Source organism: Rhagoletis zephyria, unplaced genomic scaffold (assembly GCF_001687245.7).
Source record: "Rhagoletis zephyria isolate East Lansing unplaced genomic scaffold, Rhagoletis_zephyria_1.1 Rzeph_scaffold_01558, whole genome shotgun sequence".
NCBI lineage: Eukaryota > Metazoa > Arthropoda > Insecta > Diptera > Tephritidae > Rhagoletis > Rhagoletis zephyria.
This window is the reverse complement of record NW_016158642.1, coordinates 94,481-112,370: the sequence shown is the minus strand read 5'-3', so window position 1 is coordinate 112,370 and position 17,890 is coordinate 94,481. Positions and strand designations below refer to the sequence as shown.

The window sequence follows — 17,890 nt, the reverse complement described above, 5'->3', positions numbered from 1 at the left end:
TATTTTTAGTATGACTCACAGTTTCGCAGCAGCTGAGCGCAAATTTTTTGATTTAGCATTAATAAAAACGAAATTAAGAAACAAATTATAATTTAAAACTTTAAATAATATAATGTTATTAATATACAATTGTAATGCATTTTGGATGCAATATAAAAAGAAAAAAAATCGTTGAATTGGCACGATTTCTTGATAAAGTGGAATAAACTCCACTCAATTTCCCGATGTAATAAAAATTGGTAAATTTTTTACCATTTGGTCCATTTTTTAGTTCGAAAAATAAATTGGAAATGGCAATCGTGATCGTCGCTTGCGTTCTGCATCTTCCATTGCATGCAGTGATTTTATGCGCCTACCCTGCCTTTGTGTATAGGTGTTAATCTCGGCTGGCCATTTCACTTGTTGTGCTCCAACTTTGTTAGCCATAATCGCACAAATTCCTTTGCGCAAAAGAAGCTGGCGCGCAGAAAGCCACACCAAAAACAAAAACAATACAAAAAGAACACAGCATTTCTGGGAACCAACCGCAGCGCGCGAATAATAGATACAGTTTGGCAAATTCCGCGCCTCCGCCACCGACACTGACACCATTGTCGTTCTGGTCCATCCTATATCATCACTCCTGACTGCTGCTGCAACTTTGCCAATTTTTATATATATGCATATGTATGTGCGTATTTATACCTAATCTACAACTTTGAAACCTGTTCTGCTCAGCGCCTGCAACGACGACGACAACGACGATGACGGCGACGACGACGACAACGACAACATCAATGTACCACATTTTCGTGGTATCCGCAATATTTGAATTCACTGCCGCGTCGCGTAAAGTTAGCTAAACAGCCAGTGGAGCCAACGAGCCAGTGGAGCCAGTCGAGCCATGCCGCGTTCCAGCGATCCAGCGAATTCCAGCCGCATAGTCGTTCGCTTACTTATTCCAGGTCCGTTGTTGCAACACAATTCGCCTTTTGCGCCAACGCGTCGGCGTCGGTGTCGTCGTCGTCATCGTTGCCGCCCTTTGCTCGCAGCGCACAATTGTAGGGAATATTTTCGAATTTCATTTCGATTCCCCCATTCCTTTCGCGATAAAACTTACATACATATAGGGATACGAGTTCTGCCCAATTTTTGAAGGCGCCACAATTGCGCGCTACTAGCACACTCTCAGTCCACAGTCCACAGTGAACAGTGAATTTTTGCACTATCTTCTCACCCATAAAAGGTGCATCAGTGGTTGCAGTGTAGAAGCTACACTTTTGCGAAAAAGTAACAACCTGATTCCTGATTTCGAGCCTATTGTAGTTATTCGCGTTCAGGTGTATGGACATCGGGAAGCGTTTATGTGTCAGTGCTTGTGTTAAATAGTATTAGTGATGTATAACCAGAAACGTTGACAAAAAAAAAAAAATTTTTTGGTTACTGTAGACAAATGTTAATCAACGATGGCCACATTAGGCCTGTCAAAAGTGTTCATTCTGGATAAATATTTCACCGAATTGCAGAAGTTTTGGGAGACAGAGAAAAAGTTGCAAGGTGAGTTTGAGAAAATTTTTACGTACGAGTATTAACATACATATATATGTATATCGAAAATGTTAATTAGAAAGTAGTGATTACTTGGAATTCGAACGTAAAAGTAAAGCAAAGGGGAGGGTTGGTAACCCAGAGCATTACTCATTACTGTTCTCATCTTTATATCCTACAAATAAATGATGATTAGGATGGTGTTTCACGCAAACGGGTCCTAAGGAATGTGAACGAAACGGCTCTAACGATTTTGATGAAGTGTTTTTGCACAGATAATGTTTTGGATTTTATGGTTATCTGAACAAGCATTATCTCCGAGAAGTCTCGTATAAGGTTGCCACCTATTCGAAATTAGTAACAAATTTAATTCAAACAGCATAATATAGGTATCAAATGGAAGGTATTTTAAAGATCCCTAATTCAAAAATAGTTTTAATAGAGTTGCCACCTATATCGAATCTCATATTTATTTAATTTTTTGTTTAGAAAAAAGGGGTAAAATATTACTATTCATGGGTACCAAGATAAGGTTCTTAAACAATGCTTTCCCTGTATATAAAATGCTATCCCTTAGGATAATAGTGTAAGGTTGCCACTTATTTTCGATTCTACACGATTTATCTAAAACATCGCAATATGGATATCAAATGAAAGGTATTTTTGAGAACTTTGGTCACAAAATATTATCCATCAGAGTTGCCACGCTTTTATGTAACACAAATTTTTATTTTGTTAATTTCAATCTGCATTTTTTTATGTATTACGCACAAGATATATACCATTTATTCCAGCGAATTTCTGAATAGGGTTATCACCTAAATTTTGGAGTAAGAAATTTACTTAATAGATATCGAAATCCAATTTTTTTCCAAAATATTTTTTTAAAGTTATCCAAATTTTGAAAGCTTTAAAAAGTATATTCACTCCTCGCAAAGCTCGGTCAACGTGGTACTTTTTTATTAAGGGTGTTAGTTAATATATTTTCGAAGGTATTAAATCCTGGAAATTTAATTTATACTTTTAAAACTCAATTCTACATATCGTGAGCTTTATTCAAAGGTGTATTAATTCAGTATTTACAGTATCATAGCACTTTAATTGTATACAATTTGTCAAATAGGTGGCAACTCGCTACAAAAATATTTTTGGCAGTAAGCTTTCTTAGACCTCTTTAGTTCGACACCCGAATCGTAATATTTCATTTATTTTATCAATTAAATCAAATTGAAATTTAATTGAATACAATTTTTAAAACAGGCAGCCCGACTNATTTTGGAGTAAGAAATTTACTTAATAGATATCGAAATCCAATTTTTTTCCAAAATATTTTTTTAAAGTTATCCAAATTTTGAAAGCTTTAAAAAGTATATTCACTCCTCGCAAAGCTCGGTCAACGTGGTACTTTTTTATTAAGGGTGTTAGTTAATATATTTTCGAAGGTATTAAATCCTGGAAATTTAATTTATACTTTTAAAACTCAATTCTACATATCGTGAGCTTTATTCAAAGGTGTATTAATTCAGTATTTACAGTATCATAGCACTTTAATTGTATACAATTTGTCAAATAGGTGGCAACTCGCTACAAAAATATTTTTGGCAGTAAGCTTTCTTAGACCTCTTTAGTTCGACACCCGAATCGTAATATTTCATTTATTTTATCAATTAAATCAAATTGAAATTTAATTGAATACAATTTTTAAAACAGGCAGCCCGACTCAAAAATATTTTTGCCAGTAAAATTTCCTGAACCTCTACAATTTGATACCCACATCGCAGTATTTAATTTATCTTATCAATTAAATGTAATTCAAATTTTCAATCAGGTGGCGACCTTCCACAAAAATATTTTCGACTGTAAGCCGCCCTGGAGTACGGGAACACGCTATTAATGTGCCTTTATGGTATCTTTAGTTTTCTTCTTATTTGTGTGTCCTTCATATCATCGGTGATACTGCACATCGTTCTATGTTACTTATTATCTCTGGTGCTTAATTGATCTGTTATCTGTATCTGATCGCGTCTGCCAACCGTTCATCTTCATCAGTCAACGGTAAAAAATTTTGTCATTCGTTTATTAAGGCAGGGGTTCTTAAACTTTTAAGATGATGGAACCCTTACTAAACACCATTCATTTTATGGAACCCCACATTAAAATACTAAAAATCAAAGGCAGTGCAATTTATATATGAATAAAAACTTTTACTAGAAATAGTATACATACTTTAAATTTTAATGTAAAAAATGAAATTGTTTCACTATTATTAATTAGGTATTGTATAAAATCGTAGTTCGATATAATGTCTGAAAGCTGTACGTACATTTCTGGGATAGCATCTAATTTCGACCTGAATTTGTTTCATCATTCTAACTATGAGTACATATCGTCACCTGAAATGCAAAAAGATGTAACAACATCGCAACTGAAATTGAAAATTTCGTGGCTAATATTTTCATTTATTTTTTTTTCATAAAATTATGTGGGAGTTGTAATTCGATGAAATCCATCATATAAATCAAAAAGTGAATTTTGATTTTTTTTTTTTAGTTATGACTTTTTGCATTTCAGCGGTGATGGTTGTTATGTCTTTTTGAATTTCAGGTGACGATATGTATACTTGAAAATAGATAATTGCGTCTCAGTCAAGCTGTTTATAGAAATTTTCTTTCTGTGTGGAGCTCAAACCGACCGCCGTGCGTATTCATACCGAAATTAATTTCGCGGGACCTCGGTGACTTTTCTACGGAACCCTTGGTTCCGCGGAACCCACTTTAAGAAGCTCTGTATTAAGGTATAACGATTTATAGATGCATTACGGTGCACGTAAGAGACCAAGTGCCAAGACTAGATGCCAAGGGTACTAATAGACATAACCGTTTTGCAGTATCACCGACGATATGTAAGTCCTCCTTTCAGTGATGAATTCAACAATAACTAGCGCTTCTTAACGAGATTGGTGATTTCAATCTAAATAATTTACATTGGTCCTTTTTAGACAATAATTAATTTTTGACTTTTGCTAATGTTGGTTAGTAATTATTTAGAAGCATATTTAGTTGATAACTTCTTGCGTGTTGATCTACTTGAAGTTAATAGATTCCAAATAAATTGTATCGTCTTCTAGATCTTATTTTCAGTCATAAAATTCTTTTCTTCAGTGTGGGCCTCTTTCTTCCTATGTTGCCAGCATCGCGACCCGCGTTGAATAATTTCCGAGCTGGAGCGTTTCTGTCCATTCGTACGACATGACGTAAAGGCCCGTAAATCTTCAGCAAAATCTTTCTCTCCCATGCTTCAACAGCCGCCTCACGGACACAGAGTGTGATTTTTGTACGAAGAGAGAGGAATTTACTCCTTAATTGCCTACTCAGTCCAAAGAAGCACTGCTGGCAAGAGTGATTCTGCGTTGGATTTCAATGTTGACATTATTAGCGGTGTTGATGCTGGTTGATGCTGGCAATTCTCTACTTTCTCGAAATTGTAACTGTCAACAGTGACGTGAGTGCCAAAGCGCGAATGCGATGACTGTTTGTTTGATGACAGGAGATACTTCGTTTTGTCCTCGTTGCCCACCAGACCCATTCGCTTTGCTTCCTTATCTAAATAGGAAAAGGCAGAACAGACTTCGGCGTTCTTAATAGCTATGATGTCCATGTCATCGGCATACGCCAATAATTTTTTTGGGCTCTGTAAAGAATTGCGCCCCATCGGTTCAATTCTGCGGCACGAAATCGAGTCACTTTGAGTGAAACCTCGTTTGGTGTTAAACGGCTCAACGTCATTTTACACTGCCGTATTAATTTCTCGGGAATACCAAATTCAGCAGCATAAAGGCAATTTCTTTTCGTGCTGTCGGAAGCGGCTTTGAAATCGTCAAATAGGTGTTGAGTGTCGTTCCTTTTCTCGCGGGTCATTTTCAAGATTTGGTGTATTATAAATACCAGGTCTATGGTAGATTTGTCAGGTCCAAAACCACACTGATAAGGCCCAATCAGTTCGCTGACGATGGGCTTCAGTTTTTCACACAATGCACTAGATAAGACCTTGTAGTACTTCAAGTCGGAAGGCCTCCACTGCGATGGAAAGACCAAGTGGAGAAGGACATTTCCAGTTGGCGTCACTTGGCACAGAAGAGAAACGACTGGCGTGCTTTGTTGAACTCGGCCAAAATCGCTTAGGCGATTACAGCGCCTTATATGAATTCGCCGCGATTCAAAGTTTTTGAGGCGTTGTTTACTTTTACTTGAGAATTTGTCAAAATCGGCAAAAACAAAGCAGCAATTTGCGAAATGCGCCACCTTTGTTCATATGTATGTATGTATGTATATATGTATGTGAAAATGCCACTTTACTGTTCACAAATATTTTTTAAATCACGTTTTTATAACTGATCTTTTCTCACTCATTCGATTTGATTATCTTTGTCTTTAAGGTTTGAAAATACACATCATATACATGCATATATGTGTGTACCCTGCAGGAAATGTATCTAAATATATGCTAACTTGAATTTGATTAGAAAGAAACTAAAAGTCACTATAATCTGTATATTTTATTTTAGGAAAGCTAACTATATTTGTATGACGATACCCGCAAAACAGACACGTCTGGTTACCACTGCATTAGGTATCAACTAACTGGACATAAAATATCAATAAAAATAGAAATATTTTTTCAATTGTTCATTAATTAACTTTAACTTAATATTACTATTATATATTTGTTAACATATTCTGCTGTTGGTGGTTCCATATTCGAGTTCCGTCAGACATAACGTCAAAATTGTAATATAAAATTTCGATCTTCATTTCTGCTGAATTCGAAAAAGTATTTGTGCAGTGCAGAACAAAAGTGTATTCAAAGTAAAATTAGCATAAGGATATTTAAATAGAAACTCGTTTAAAGAAAACAAACTCCCATTTACGTCTGCATGACTCCTGCAATAATTTTCAACTAGTTTCAAGTTAGCTTTTTGTAGTTAACTAAAAGTTGTATATTTGATCGAAGTCCCTAAAAAAGCTAACTACAAGTTGGTTATTTTTTATCAATTTATAATTTTTATCTGCAGGGTATGTACATTAGGGTGGACCTTAATTGTAGGAAGGAATTTTTTATATCAGATTTCCTAAGCCTCAACCCCTACATCGATGCTACTATAGTCGAAGATATCACATACAAATTTTGGTCACGATTGGAGACGGTTAAGGCGTGTCGCACAGGGGTCAAAGTTCAGACTCAGAAAATTTAAATTAATTTTTTTCATCTAATACCCAAAATCGATACTACTTTGGTCGAAGATATCACATATAAGTTTTGGCCCTGATGGGATTCGGTTAAGTAGTTTCGCACAGGGGTCACTAGAGGGCTGCATGAATTCATTCAAACTTCTAGCCAAACAGAATACAGTAGATTCGAATATATTCTATTTCACATAAAAAACACTCAGCGTTTGGAATTTTTTAAGTTATGAATACACATTTTGTTTTACATTTTCTACCTTTAAATGAAGGAACTATGAATGAATGATTGAAAAACATCAAAATCATTAAAATTCATTTCGAATATAGTTTTTTTCTACAAGCCAGTTTGTTCGTATTGTCCCTGCAAACCAAAGTTCCCGAAAACCTAACGAAATCTTTAGGAGTATATCATTTCTATAACGATTTTTTAAAGAAAATTATATGAAGTGGTTGACACGAACTCGTAAAGAAATCTCTGTACGAAATATAAAGAAAATTCTGAAAAAATAGCAGCATGTTTTTCATTGCTTTACCGATTTTCTTCCGAAATTTCTTAAAAAAAATTTAAGTGCACACTTCATTTCATTTCAGAAAATTCTGCAAAAAATCGGATGAGATCTTTACGAATTCCTTAAAATTTCTCTACAATTCGAAATACTCTAAAAAAACATTTTCGGATATTCATACAAAAAAAGGGTCATTTATTTCCATTCAATTTATTTTTACTTTGTTTGAATATTGTTATATCGACACATATGTATATCAGACCAGGTATTCACTCAAATTCAAAAGAAAAATTTGAAGCCAAAATCATTAATTCGTTTTGTATATGAATAATTCATAAGCCGTTTTGAATGGATTCATGCAGCCCTCTAATGCACACTTTCTGGTGTTGATCGCTTGAAAATAAGTCGCTGAGCTTTATGCAGCAGCAAGATTTATTGTCTGGCAACAGTCCCTCACCTCTGGTCTCCTATACAAACAAGCACAATATATTTATATTAACATAGGATTATTTAGATATGTATGTATGTATGTATGTATTTCCAATTCAGCATTTTCTTTTTCGTTGATTTTCTATGGCGCAAAGTTGCCTGCAGGTTTGTTATTGTTGTACCTTTTTGTTTATATACATAAATAGGTTTGGCTGCGGCTTAAAAGACTTTTTATTTTTTATTTTTTTTTTTGAGTTATTCTTTTTGTGCCAAAAGCAATTTTCATAGTCAAAGTTGAAATTTTGTTAGCTATTTAAGCTTACTGGCTGACTGACTGACTTGCTGGTGATCTTGCTGCTTTGCAGATACTTATTTGTATATAAATGTGCATATATGTACATATGTACATCCATACACCTACATATATACAATTCCTAAGCATTTGTCTATGTATATAAGATAATGTGCATGCACCTCCATACATGCATAAAAACTTACCTACGGACGTGTTTTGTGGCATATTGAAAAAACAGGTTTTCGAATGTTTGGAACTTTTCATGACATTTTCTTGTACTTTTACCGCTGAGCTATGTATTTGTAAGCCTCACTTTGATTTACTTGCTAGCGTTGTATATATATGAAAGCATTTTGAAGAAAAACTAGAGGCCAAGATTGAGATTGAGCTAAGAGAGATAAGAGTGATTTCGTAAGCGGGTTTAAAATGAATGAAGACGTGAAATGTGTCCATTTGTTTGTCTCAGATCTTTTTGAGGATTTTGTGTGTATTGGATTTGCCAACATCTAAATCTTTAGTAAATATACTGTAATTATAAAGGGTGTCCTAGACTACCCGTCCACCCCTCTAGAATGGAGGGAAATTTTCTTTATTGAAAACTGCAAAAAATTTACCTACTAAATCGGGGAGGCTTTATCTTTTTATGGTATTATCGACTTCAGGTTTTCGCCAGAAGTGGGTTAAACTGACCGGAAGTCCATTTTTTCACATTAGATATAGATGTTTTTAGTACAAATTTGAAACTTTTTTCTCAAAAGCGCCGTCTTCAACCTCTAAATGACTTTCGCACTTCAACTCGTGCTAGACTTCTAAAATAGACGAAAATGTTTTTATTGGAAAACGAAAAAATATGAATTACCAATTCGAGGACGTTCTATCTTTCAGTCGTATTATCGACTTCCGGTTTTGACCGGAAATGGGTTATACTGACCGGAAGTCAATTTTTTTTTTGTATTGAATTACATTTCAACACTGATTCGCATTCTGCGCATAAAAGTACATACTTGTTGTCTGAAACTTTTTTCCGGGATCAAACTGACCGGAAGTCCATTTCTTTTTTTAACTACATATGTATATTTTCACTACATATTCGGATTCTGTGGACAAAAATACTTAACTTTTATTTCATTCTTTTTTCTCGGAAGAGCCTTTTCCAATCTCTAAATGACCCTCGAACTTTGAGTCGTCCTGGAATCCTGTTTAAAAGTCGCACTGTGACCTTAGGTCTGTTTGTGCCCTCAGAGCTCATCACAATACAACATCCAGCCCTAGTGCTCTGATGAATCCAATCAGTTTCGATGAATGCAGAGAGTGTCCATATATGCGTTGCCTGTAGCCACATCCTTCCCAGGTGTGTTAGCCTTCATCTAATCATCAAATTTCATCACGTTACCATAGTGTGTCGAGTTATCGAAATTTATGGATAGATATGGAAATTAATGGATCTATCAAAATCGAGTTATCGATATATATGTGTATAACTTTTTGAGTAATCGAAATTTATTCAGTTCTACAAACACACTGATATCTAATTTTATCGAAATTTTTACATTTATCAAATTTTATTGAGCTAACGAAATTTAGTGTTAGTGTCATTGAGATTTCGAATTATTAAAGTATATAGAAAGGGCATCGAAATTTTTATAATTACATGAATGCATCAAGTTAATAGTGATCGAATTTAATCGAGTTACCAGAGTGTATCGAGTAATGGAAATTTAGAAATAGAAATTAATGGAGCTATCGATATATATCGAGATATGTAAATTTTAGAGTAATCCAAATTTAACTATTTCTGGAAAATCAGTTATCTAAGCTTATCGATGGTTATCAAAATTTGTAGAATTATCGAATTTTATCGATTTATCGGAATTTAGTGTTTTTGAAATTAATTGAGCTATCAATACGTAACGAATTGTTGAAATTTATCGACCAACTGAAATGTATCGAGTTATATAAATTCGTAAAGTTTTTAAAATTTGCGGTGTTATCGAGAATCATAGCGTCCCGTGCCAACCCAAATTGAAAATTGTGTTAAATTTTGGTATGAATTTTCCCCATTCCATCATTAGAATTTTGACGCGTAATATTTAAATATATGAACCCCCCACATAAAATTGAGCTTGTAGAGTTTCTCAATATGCCAAGGGCATTAAAAAAAAAAAAACTAGAAAAACGGTGGAATTTCGACAGTAACTGGCGATCCTAGTATCCGTAAATAGTAATACTTTATCCAACTGTGCCCTCAACCGTGTCGACGCATATTTCACTGACATTTTAACTGAAACTAGTGGCGTATGCATTTGTTACTGCATCCGGCAGTTGTGTTGCTTATGTTGCACAGTGTACCTAACGGCAACATATGTATGTAAGTGTCGGCATTGTAACTGTAACTACATAACCAGAAAAAGGTTAAGCGCTTATAGTCACATTTACCGTTGAATATAAGGTACTAATAGAATTTTAGAAATTAATTTAGATTGATGAAGCTACATTTCATTCGCTACATACATAAACACATATTAAACAGTTTTGGTATAGTCCAAGCGCTATCACTAGAGTGTTAATCACGTATCAGGTTCGCTTTGCCAATAATCTTAAATTGATATGTTTATATAAAAACTATGTTAATGAATGACAACTAACAACAATTTAATAGAAAAAGACAAAACAAAGAAGTCATAGTTAATACAAACTGACCAAGAAAAATCTGTTTATTACCTTCACCGCTTGCACACGCAAACCATCTGTGCTGTAAAGAGCATTGACTCGCACTGAAGTTGGCTGAGAGACAAAAGCCAACAACGTGAGGCCAAACAGAATTGAAGCAAGCCTGAAATTTCGCTCACTCTTACATGTGTATGTGCTATTCAACTTATTGTGAGTGCTTATTTAAAGGCATTTCTCGTTGTACGCTCAGCGCAATATGCTTGTAATCTGCTGTCAATTCTTTTTTTCTTTCGCTTCTAAAAATGTTTGAAAATCTTTTTTTTCCAAACTCATCTCGTTAAATTCGAAAGTTAGTTTTGCATAATTAACTTTGAGCCTTTTGCGTGCGTTCGCATCATCAGCTATAATTTGCAAGCCGCTAGCTCCCTAAAATGTTTAGTATATGTACTACATATATGTATGTAAGTATGTAGACTTTTACCAAAGCCTAATCTTTGACATTGATTTTTGTTTCTTTTATGCTAAGTCATTAAATTACGATATGGCTTCTAGACAAACAACTAAACAGGTGCACATTAATCAACAGTTAACAGTTGTGAGACAGCAATAAATGTTGTTGAAATGTAATACAAATCGTAGTAGTGTGGTTATTTGGCACAAGTTAAAATTTAAATATTCAAATCAAATTCATAATTTGGCTACCAGCGTGGTAATATAGATACATATATGTATGTACATTAGACTGCATCACTCACCATACCAAAAAAAAAAAAAACGGTACTGTTTTTCCATTGGAATTATAAAACTTATTATATTTTAAGACGTCCACCAAAATATTTCGGAAAACTATTGAGATTTACGTGAGCTGGACCGATTTCAAAATACCTCCAAAAATGGAGTTTTTTATGAATAAAAATGGTTTCAAAGATGTCTTTTGAAAAAATCCCCTCAAATGACAAAACAGTTTAAGCTTAAAAAATTTGCATAAAAATATTAAAAAAAAATTAAACAAAAAAATTTTTGAACGGAAGGGTAATAATGAGATTTTTTATGCGGTTTTTTAACTTTTTTCAAAGATTGGTATAAGAAAAACACGAATAACTGATCCGATTTAGACTTCTGAGGTATAATTGGAAAGGTATTTCTCACCCTTTTCATTTCTTTGCTAATAAAGAGAAAAGTAGGATGAACGCGAACGCCATTCAAAGTTGAATTAAGATGTGTTGGTTTTTGAAAACAAAAAATTGGAACACGAATGACTTTTTTTGCACAGAAATAAAAATAGTGGGAAAATACCAGGGACCGAAAATAACAATTATTGATGAAAATTGTCATGGAAAAATTCACTATGAAGGAAATGTTCTACAACCAATCGATTTCTTTTTTCACCGAGACTCAGATTTGAAAATAAGTTTTTATTTAGGAATTATATGCAAAATTAAAAAACAAAAATAACAATTATTTTTGAATTTTATATTATATGTCTTAGGTAACAGTAATTGAAGACTTGTATTTATTTAAGTCATCAATAAAAATCAGTTAGTGACTTTTGCTTTTAAAAGTCATCAATATAAATCAGTCACCGACTTTTATTTATTAAATCATTCGTATAAAAGTCATTAACATTTTTCGCAGTTAAGAAGGTATTGGGAGACAAAAGTTCACTACGACTTATACAAACGACTTTTATAAGTATGAGTTGAAAAATCAAGGTCAGTGACTGATTTTTATTTATGACTTTTATAAATATAACTCTTCGATTACTGTTATCTAAGACATATAATTTAAAAATAAAAAATTACTGTTATTGCAGATTATTTAGATAAAAATCAGAAATAATCGTTATTTTCGATTTATAAACTCAAAGTTAGAAACAACATTTATTTAATGAGTAATTAAACAAAAGTCAAAAAATAGTTGTTAAATAGCGATTTTTTAATAAAAGCTGTATCTGTTATGGCCGCTGGAAAATACCTTTCTACTGAGATCCCATAAGGCAGTCTGCACACGGTTCGTATAGCTTTAGACGCGTATAAAATTTTTTATGCAGCAACGATTCCTCTACGCCTCAAGATCTGCACACGAACGAACTTCAAAGCGTCAAAGTATCAGGCAAAAAATGTTAAGTGATGCAAAGTTATTATTTCTTTAATTAATTTTCAGTTATTTTTCAATTATTTGCACAAATTTGATTGTTTTAACGGTTTTTTTTTATGAAATGCATGAACGCACACGGAAAATTGCAAACAAGCTTCTTCTTCTTCTTTCTCTTTTCTAAGCGTACGTACGCGACTCGTATATAGCCCTCCATTTAAATGCACGCGTGCGGNTTTCAGTTATTTTTCAATTATTTGCACAAATTTGATTGTTTTAACGGTTTTTTTTTTTTAATGAATTGCATGAACGCACACGGAAAATTGCAAACAAGCTTCTTCTTCTTCTTTCTCTTTTCTAAGCGTACGTACGCGACTCGTATACAGCCCCCCATTTAAATGCCCGCGTGCGTCATCAAAGCGTACAACTGTCGTATGTAGCATCTAATACGCGTCTAAAGCTATACGACCCGTGCGCAGACTGCCTAAGTCAAAATCAGAATAGTTTTGGCCCAGTTATTGAAGTTTTTCGTAAATCAATCTTTGAAAAAAGTAAAAAAGAACAGCATCAAAAATCTCATTATTAAGATTCCTTTGNGTTATTGAAGTTTTTCGTAAATCAATCTTTGAAAAAAGTAAAAAAGAACAACATCAAAAATCTCATTATTAAGATTCCTTTGAACGATTTTTAAATATTTTCATGCAGATTTTTTAAGCTTAATCTGTTTTGTCATCTGAGTTGACTTTATTCAAAAAGTTCCTAGAGAAACTATTTTTATTCATAAAAAACTCCATTTTTGGAGGTATCTTCAAATCGATCCAGCTCACGTAAATCTCAATAGTTTTCCGAAATATTTTGGTGGACGTCTTAAAATATAATAAATTTTTAATTCCGGCGCCACTTATTTTGGTGATACAGTCTAATGTACATACACACTTGATTATTCACATAGTGGCTGCTTTTAACTCTTCTTTGATGTGAGCAGCATAGCCGACTTCGTTCGGGGGTGAAGAAATTAAAAATCTGAAAGCAATAATACATATACTCTACCATTTTCATCTTCTTCTTGTGTTCATCTACATAAGCTAGATTAATTCCTCTACACGAAATTTCAATATGATGTGGTTTGTTGCGGTTGTTGTTGTTATGGTTCTCTACTACTTTAGTAATGTCTCCACACCAAATATCAATGTAATGGGAATTATGGTGCCAAAGTCAAAGATAATTCAAAATTTCACGCATATGGGCGGTGCTACGGCCTCTTGTGTAAGCATATTTTTATACACCTTTTCATAGAATCAGATGTTATAGCAATATTGTGCCAAAATTATATTCGATTCGATTGGGAGCCCTTATTTGGTACATATATTTTGTTAGTTAGATAGTTAGTCAAATGCTCGGGTGTAGCAAAATAAGAGACATTGCCACTTTTTCAAAAAGTTGATAAGTTAAATAAAATGATGGTATCAAACGAAATAGATTCCAAAACTATTTATTTCGAACATATCTTTTAAGGGGGTTGCCACCTGCTAAGAACTTTAAATCAATTAAATGTGAAGCTAAATAAAATATCTCAATAACGTGGTTGTTGGTAACAAAAGGTGTTCAAAAATTATTTATTTCAAAAATAATTTTTTTAGAGGGTTGTCACTTGTTAAAAGTTAAAACAAATTTAAATAACCAATTAGATATAATACTTTAATATGGGTATCAAGGGGGATTGTTCTATGCGAAAAAATATAAATATAAAAAAAAAAAAAAATTATAAATTATAAATTGAAATAAAAAAAAATATTTAGAGTTCGCTCAAAGCGGTCAAAGTTTTTATACGCCCTATCATAGAAGAATCAGACATGGCATGCCAATGACTATCCAATAACATACTCGGTTAAGCCTAGTTATGTGCACGGAGAGTAGCTTGATGCCGTTTCTATTTCTAGAATACCTTTGCAATTGAAAGGGTAGCCAAAGAGCCTGTCTATGTCCGCCGCACTTACTGCGTTCAGCGTATACCCGAATGAGAGTATGTTCGAAGAGAACCAACTGAGACCACAAAATGGTTGCGGTCCTATAAATGAAGTAAAGAATCTTTCTCGTGCCAATTCGTCGGCGACCAATTGGCCTTTCAAAATAGTCTTTAACAAGTTTGAGTTTTATCCCTCTGGCCCGAATGGCTGCTTCCCTTTTGAAAAGATAACTGGAAAGGCGCCCTTTAAATTTCAAGCTTTTATGTGGTGCAGGTAAAGATTGCTAATGGTTCAGCCTGGAAGACCGTGGGACGATGGCATGTTGTTGGTGAGCCTGTTTCATCCTTATGATGCTCAATATTTCCGAACCGGCGCGTTTTTACGGGCAGGCGTTTTTGGCTCATCGGGACCTCTTCCTTTCTCATTCGTGAACTGGATGCTTTGAGAAAAGTAAGCCCGGCTGACGTGAGTTCGAGGGAAACTACTTTCCTCAATTAGTGGCGGTTTAGGTGCAACGAGAAGCCACTCGGTTTGAAAGATATATGTATATGTCCCAGCACATCTCTCGAGCTCCGGCTTTGCTTTGGCTTTCATGTGCTCCTTATGTTTCAGTCTTCTTTGTAATAACTTCACAAAAGGATTGCCCCTTGGAGCGCCCCCGTTTCAACTTCCCATCATGGCTTTAACGGATTTTGGAAATTTGTATGGCCTCACTTCGAGCTTCGTTCAAATCAACTCCTGAGAGAGTAAGTATAAAAAAACCATTTTTGCTTTAAAGCTCTCCTCTCTCTCTCAGGAGTTGATTTGAACGAAGCTCGAAGTGAGGCTTAAGTTGACTTCTTGCACCATTGCGCCGAATTCGGTTAGCCCTAGGACAGCAGAGCGGATAAAGTTTGGAATATAATTGCTCTGAGTACCAGGAAGCTTCAGACCATAGACCGTTAACAGCTGAGCTCCACGAATGGCCGCCAACTACTTCTGAAGCACCGAACGGAAGGTACCACCTGAGATGGGACGACCGTCCAAAAAATGTTTTTATCCCTTCCAAATTGCAGGTTTTCTCAAGATCCACAAAAAAGGGCTTTTTCTTCAGTGATAAAGTCTGCATTCGACCTAAATCTCTTACCCCAGAGCCATTACTTTCTTCTTCGTCATATCCGCTCGTCCAATGTCGGAATCTGTCTAGCAGCTGAGAATAATATTAGCCGCTGATCGTCTTATTACCTTCAAAGTAATCGTTTTGAATTATCGACATGACCTTGTTGGCGGACCGAACCACCTTGGCCTTCTTGGGCGCAGGTTAGCCGGAGTATTCACTGCTTTGACGGTTTATTGCTCTTCTATTGAATGATGGTGGTCCCAAGCTTCTTGTCTTCCCTCTTGTAGACGAACTTTCGGAAACATTAAAAGGGAATGGCTTTAATGCATATGAATATGCTGTTGACTTTGTTATATAGCCGGTATACTGAAATGAGGATACCTTATACTCCAGGATGCTGTCTGCTCTAAACTTAACTGTTGGATGCTGTGCTGAAAATGGCCGGTCAATTAACCAATGAAGTCCATTATCGTTCCATCTATCAAAATAAGAAAGGCAAACTTGACCAAAAACAAATCGGGTGGGACAGAGCTTGAGTTCTCGCAAAAGGCCTAATATCTACTCGTGAATCATCCGTTGGTGCGCCAAGAGACTATCTAACTTAAAGGTCCATTTGGTTGTCTTAAAATTATTAGAAAATGATCCCGTAGTCAAATTCACAGATTCAATGCTACCGAAGTTGACTCTTATAAAGCCCTAAAGAGTAATAATACCTGAAAGGGATACCTGTAAAAGAAGTTTGGTACACTGAATAATCCAAATTTGAAGATGGGAACCCTGAGCCGGCGTTTATGGACCTAAATTAAAAAGAATCGTTCCGTAGGGCATATACCCAACCTCCTTCCAGACGGAAATTTTATAAATTAAACTCTGTGCCCACGAAAGTCTTCGCAGAAGGACTAAAAGGGCAACAATAAACCTCATGTCGTATTGCGAGGCAGCGGTAAGAGCACTCCACTCTTGCAAAACGATATCAAAGCTAGTAGACAGTGGAAAAATGGTACTAAAAAATGAAGAGCCAACGACAGAGTAACCCTGTGTTAGATTCTGGACCATGTGGGTTTCGATGGCAAAGAAAGGGCTGGCACTGTAGCGAAATGCCTCAGCCCTTCTGTGGTTAGTCCAGAGGATACACGGCAGAGTTTCTAAGGCGATGGGAGGACTCGCAAGTTGAAACACCTAGAGGATTCATAACTCCCTCTAGTGGAATCTCTGAGCGATGGCTAAACCTTAGCAGAGAGGATTCAAGAACTCTCACCGGGTACCTGAGAGGACCCTGCAGGCTGAAGTACAATCTGCACAAAATGGCACGCTCTAAGTACACGAAATCAGGGAAAGATCAATTTTGGAAGTAACGAATTTTCCAAAGTTGTTTTTTTTTTTAAATTACTTCGATGTAATTTCACAGAAAATTTAATTAGTTAGATTGGATTCGCTTTGAGGTTTCAACAGTTCGTGTAAAAAAATTTGAATTGTTCTCTTTATAAAAAATGTCATAACTTCATAATTTTTTATTGCTTTTAATGAATGATACCTAGTTTCACGCGGAATCAAACTTTATTTTCGAAGTAATGACTGCAAGAGACTATCTTTTTTTTGAAATCTTGGCAGAAAATGTTGTAGAAGTGGGAAAATGTAAAGAAATGGTGTTAGTTTCAGTTAGTTTCCCAAAAAATTGTCCACTCATTTACAAGGGACCACAAACTAATTATTTCTTGAAATAGTAAAAATATTCTTCTTTCTAAAGCCATATAAGAAAATTAAAATTGGTTAAAATATAACCGATTAAAAATTTTTTTAAAGCCGGAAGTCCTGCGAAAATGGGTTTTTAAGAACAAGTTGAGAGTTTGGGGGCGTGATAAATTTTGAAATAAGTTTCGTGAACAACCCTTCGACCTGGCCAATGAAAGAGTTCGTGCAATTTTTTTTTCATTTTTTTGAACACCGTGTAATAAAAATAAAAATGTATTTATTTATATTTACATAAATTACAAAAAATTTATATTTACATTTTTTGAAATTTATCTGTCCTTTAAACACAAATTTAATTCTGAAAATAT

At 34.7% G+C, this 17,890-nt stretch overlaps 2 protein-coding genes across 3 annotated transcripts in view; one reads left to right on the top strand and one right to left on the bottom strand.

The window, feature by feature from the left end:
• Positions 1 to 252: 252 nt before the first annotated feature.
• On the bottom strand, positions 253 to 809 carry LOC108364439 (uncharacterized). 2 transcript variants are annotated; one of them, XM_017618110.1, is made up of 2 exons: positions 685 to 809; positions 253 to 632 (listed from the first exon to the last, which is right to left on the bottom strand). In XM_017618110.1, the coding sequence occupies exons 1-2, from the start codon at positions 785 to 787 to the stop codon at positions 268 to 270; spliced, it is 468 nt and encodes a 155-aa protein (XP_017473599.1). In that variant the 5' UTR covers positions 788 to 809; the 3' UTR covers positions 253 to 267. The 2 variants fall into 2 exon arrangements, with proteins under 2 accessions (XP_017473599.1, XP_017473600.1); XM_017618111.1 differs by having other exon boundaries at positions 253 to 629.
• A 614-nt stretch (positions 810 to 1,423) lies between these two features.
• dachs (unconventional myosin-IXb-like dachs) overlaps positions 1,424 to 17,890 on the top strand; it is a 23,058-nt gene continuing 6,591 nt past the window's right edge. Inside the window, exon 1 of the mRNA XM_017618109.1 lies at positions 1,424 to 1,536. Within this exon, the coding sequence (XP_017473598.1) occupies positions 1,446 to 1,536 (91 nt within the window). The 5' untranslated portion in view covers positions 1,424 to 1,445. The remainder of the gene's footprint in view (positions 1,537 to 17,890) is intronic.